A 4,314-nucleotide genomic window follows, 5' to 3' on the forward strand; every position below is an offset into this window, starting at 1 on the left:
CAGTCGTATTTGTCGGGTTAATAAACTGATAATGATGATATATAACTACGGCTGGTTAGATCTATTTCTATATTATACATAGTTATTTTAGAGTGTGATAACACAGGTATGTTGTACGTTAGCACGAAGCCTCCTACATCTTGTGTTTACATGTCTCTTGATTCTATCATTTTTGCTTATGTTTGATTTAATCTCATGTTGCTTCGTATAGTAACAAGCTGTGCAGACTTGTAGCCTAGGAGTAATAATAGGCTATGCCATATAGCCCAGTGTGTAGTAGGCCCTACCATCTAGGTTTGTGTAAGAGCACTCTATATGATGTTTATGCAATAATAAAATCACCTACAGACAACATTTCTCAGAACATATCCCTTTGTTAAGCATGGCTATACTGCAGTACTTCCACACCAAGGCAGCTTTAACCCTGACTTTGAACTGCATAGTACTGCCAGTCTTTCTCCATTTTTACCCCATTCCACCTCGCTCCTCCCTTGTTCTCTGACTTGGTTGGGGCCTTGGTTCCCAAGCTGGCAAGTAAATAGGATGCAGTATCTCTGAGTCACTTTTAGAACCTCCTTTCCCCCCATACCTTCAGATTCTATCTCCTCCTCCCTGGAATATCCTCTCCTTTCCATTCTTGATGCAATTGCTCTAGGTCAGAACTCATTATTTCTTGCCTAAATGAATCTAATTACCTTTTAACTAATCTCCCTGCCTCCAAAGTGCTACTTTTAAAACACTGAGCTGATCACCTCACTCTTCTCAGAACTTCTGATTCTATTGCCTAGTGAATAAAGTTAAAACTCCTCAGCAGGCATTTGGGGCTCCCCATGCTCTCATCTTTTTTTTTTAATAGTACATTTTTATTGATTTCAGAGAGGGAGAGGGAGAGAGAGATAGAAACATCAATGATGAGAGAGAATCATTGATCAGCTGCCTCTTGCACGCCCCCTACTGGGGATCGAACCCACAACCCAGGCATGTGCCCTTGACCGGAATCGAACCCAGGATCCTTCAGTCTGCAGGACGATGCTTTATCCACTGAGCCAAACCAGCTAGGGCGCCTCATGCTCTCATCTTAACCTCAATGTCTTCCACCTCATCTTCCCTGGAACTATTCCTTAAACTCATGTGTATCTTTACACTTTTAGGGTTATGCTCATACTCTTTTGTCATTTTGGATAAATGGCTCCCTCTTCCCCCTTTTTGCCAATGATCAAACGATTAATCTCTTTCAAGGCCTAATTCAAATATCATTTCCTTAATAAAAGCATTCCCAATAATTTGAGTTGGAATTGTTTCCCTCCTCTGTATTTTCACCTTATATCATTTTTGAATGTCAGGTTCATAACAGGTATAACTAACCATCAGCACAATGATGATATAAAGTAGAGTTAACCCTTGAACAACATGGCAGTTAGAGGTGCCAGTACAATACAAAATTTGTGTAGCTACTGTATTTCCATCAAACAAAGTTCCTTTCTCTTTGTAGACAGTTCCTTCTTCCCACTTCTAGTTCCTGTCAATCACGGATTTGATTTCTGTTCCTACACACCTCATATAATTTAATCTTATTTTTTTATTTGTCCCTGTAGACCTTGTTTTGTGTACACATCTTTCTATCATTTGGTTGTATAATCTCCTTGCAGACAGAGAGCTGTAGTTATTCACCCTTGTATTCCTCATGGTTCCAAGCACAAGTTCCAAACACATTTATTATGTGTCAGGTCATAACTATTTGATAAAAGAAAAAGGGAATTAAATAAAAAGGAAAGAAGAAAGGAAGAAAAGAATGACCCAAAGAACAAATGGACAAATCGCTCTAGAAGAGTTCTGATTCATCAATAGGGCAACCCAACAGGGCTCATGCCAGTTTAGTGAATTATTCTGAGTTATTAATCTGAAGTATAAAAGTAGCTACTCTTAAATACCTAGACATAAGCTGTCACTGATCTTGCATATGACAGCACTATAAGATCTGAGGGGTTCTGTCCTTGGTATACAGCAAGTACACTTGTAAGTTTCAGGGAAGTTAAGGGAAGGGAAAAGTAATTCATTTACCAAGTGCCCCCACAGCCATTGTGCAATATGCTTTATTATTCCCTTTGATCCCTGCTCTGATCTGTTTTAATCTAATTCTTACAACTACACTCTCACTTAAGTTAAAAGTTATTAGGAGGTATTTCTTTGTTGGAAAAGGAAATAGGCAATTCAAGGAAATTTAGGGGTATACCTCCAAGGGGAGGGACAGGTTAACAATTGTATTTTTGGGTCAGGATGAGTTCTTCAGAGATTTTTTCTGAGCGTTTCATTTGTGAAATCACAATAAACAAGAAAGGATAGGAGATAGGGTTTTCAACACTTTTTGATGTCTATCATTGATCCATTCAGGGTGCTTCTGGTATGGTGACCATGTTCACTTCATTAGCCGGATATGATGCAAAGGAACTCTAAAGTGCTGTTTAATGAAGTTGTCAACTAAGGCACATGGTGGAATTTAGGGTGAAGGGGTGTAGTTGGTCAATGGGTAATAATAAGAACAGCCTTCTTTCCTTATTTTGGTGTCACGGGAATTGAAAGTGATTTTGCAATCACTCTTGGGAGATAATTTTCTTGGTTCTTAGAACAAGTTGGAAGATAAACTTTGGACAATATACTGTACTATGCCCTTTGTAATGAAATAACCCAAGATAGTATGTTACAGTTTAGTGATTTAAATTCCCGAGCTGATTAAAGAGAGCTGTTAAGACCAAAATATGTGTTAGTCCTACTCCCGGAGTTTCAACTAAAAATAAGTACAATTCAACTTGACGGCTGAGACCGGGACAGGAACATCTTGCAAATTTTGTTAATTCCGGGTCCCGTCCACGGAAGGTGAAGCCATTAAAAGTTGTGGAGTCGTGATGGAAGCGCTGTTCCATCCAGGAGGATAAATCTGGCTGTGCGTGTGGAGATGGCCTGGAACAGGGAAGACAGAAGCAGTTCGGCTGCTTGGAGGTGACTGCAGGATCCAGGCTGCGGAGAACAGAGCAGGGATCAAGGGAAGAGTAAGACATGAAAAAAGAAAGTAATAGTGCCAGTAACGTGAGTGAGGAGGGAAACTGAAAGAACGGCTTCGCGTTCCCCAGAGACGCCGTTTTCTGCAGAGGCCCCCCCCGACTCCTTCGTCCTTAGAGGGACGTCCTGAGACCAGCATGACGGTGGAAGCCAGCAAAGGCGCACGGGACGCAGGACCCGCCGCCAATGTCCTCCAGCCCCCTCCCCTCCCCTCCCCGCCTCCGCACTCAAGCCGTCCCTCCGGTTCCGACCCCTCTCTCTTCCCGGAGCAGAGTCCCCAGAACTGCCCCCACCCCCATTCTCCGCCCGCCGCCAGCACCGCCTACTGCCCCTTCCCTTCCCCCCTCCCCTCTGGGGTGCTGACTTTCCCGGCTGCCACGTCTCACTGATGACATCACCAGGGCCGCCCGGCCTCAGCCAATCCGCTAGGGGGAGTCCGAGCGAAGTCCTAGCCAGCGAGTCAGCGGGGAGGGGCGCCGGGAGGAGCGGAGGGCGGCGGTGAGGGAGTGGGGAATGGGGCGGGAGACAGCCCCGCAAGTACGCATGCGCCCGGAGCGCGGGGCTTGGCGGGAAGTTGAGTCCCGGCCTCCCAGCCGCACCGTCAGCCCCCAGCGCCCGCAGAAGTGCTAGCAACACTCTCTCCCGGCATGCCACGCGGTGCGGCCGCCTCTGGGCTATGTAAAGGCCCCTCCGTCTCAGGCATCCCTATTTCCTGGTTCGCCGGCGGCCATTTTGGGTGGAAGCGATACTGAGTGGCGGCGGCTGCTGAGTGTGTTCTAAGGGGACGGAGTGGGGGAAGACGTTTGCTCTCCCGGAACAGCCTATCTCATTCCTCTCCGACTACCCGGGGCGGCGCGGAGAGTCAGGTCGGCGGCTGCAGCAGCAAGGGCGGCGGTGGCGGCGGCGGCAGCTGCAGTGACATGTCCAGCATGAATCCCGAATAGTGAGTGCAGGAGAGGACCGGTCGGCTGGGTCGGTGGGCCAGCTCTGGAAGGCTGAAAGGGGGCGAGGAGGGCAGGGGACGGGGTGGGGGCCTCCGCCGGGCTGAGAGAGGGTGATGGGCCCGGAGGAGACGCTGGCGGCTCGGGCCCATTGTCTGACGGAGGAGGATGGAGGAGGTGCGGCCTCACCTAGGAGTCAGGCTGTTGGGAAAACAAATCAGCAAAACGATCTTTTTTTTAATTAGTCGGAAGATGGAATTATTTGTTGAGGAAAGAAAAATTATCTATGTTTTTTTTTTTTTTTTTTTTTTTTTTT

At 46.5% G+C, this 4,314-nt stretch overlaps 1 protein-coding gene across 1 annotated transcript in view; it reads left to right on the forward strand.

The window, feature by feature from the left end:
* The first annotated feature begins 3,596 nt into the window (after positions 1-3,596).
* Positions 3,597-4,314, forward strand: part of RAB1A (RAB1A, member RAS oncogene family) — a 36,463-nt gene continuing 35,745 nt past the window's right edge. The window contains exon 1 of the mRNA XM_006083274.3: positions 3,597-4,000. Coding sequence (XP_006083336.1) covers positions 3,978-4,000 — 23 coding nt within the window. The 5' untranslated portion in view covers positions 3,597-3,977. The remainder of the gene's footprint in view (positions 4,001-4,314) is intronic.

Source organism: Myotis lucifugus, unplaced genomic scaffold (assembly GCF_000147115.1).
Source record: "Myotis lucifugus unplaced genomic scaffold, Myoluc2.0 scaffold_6, whole genome shotgun sequence".
Lineage (NCBI taxonomy): Eukaryota > Metazoa > Chordata > Mammalia > Chiroptera > Vespertilionidae > Myotis > Myotis lucifugus.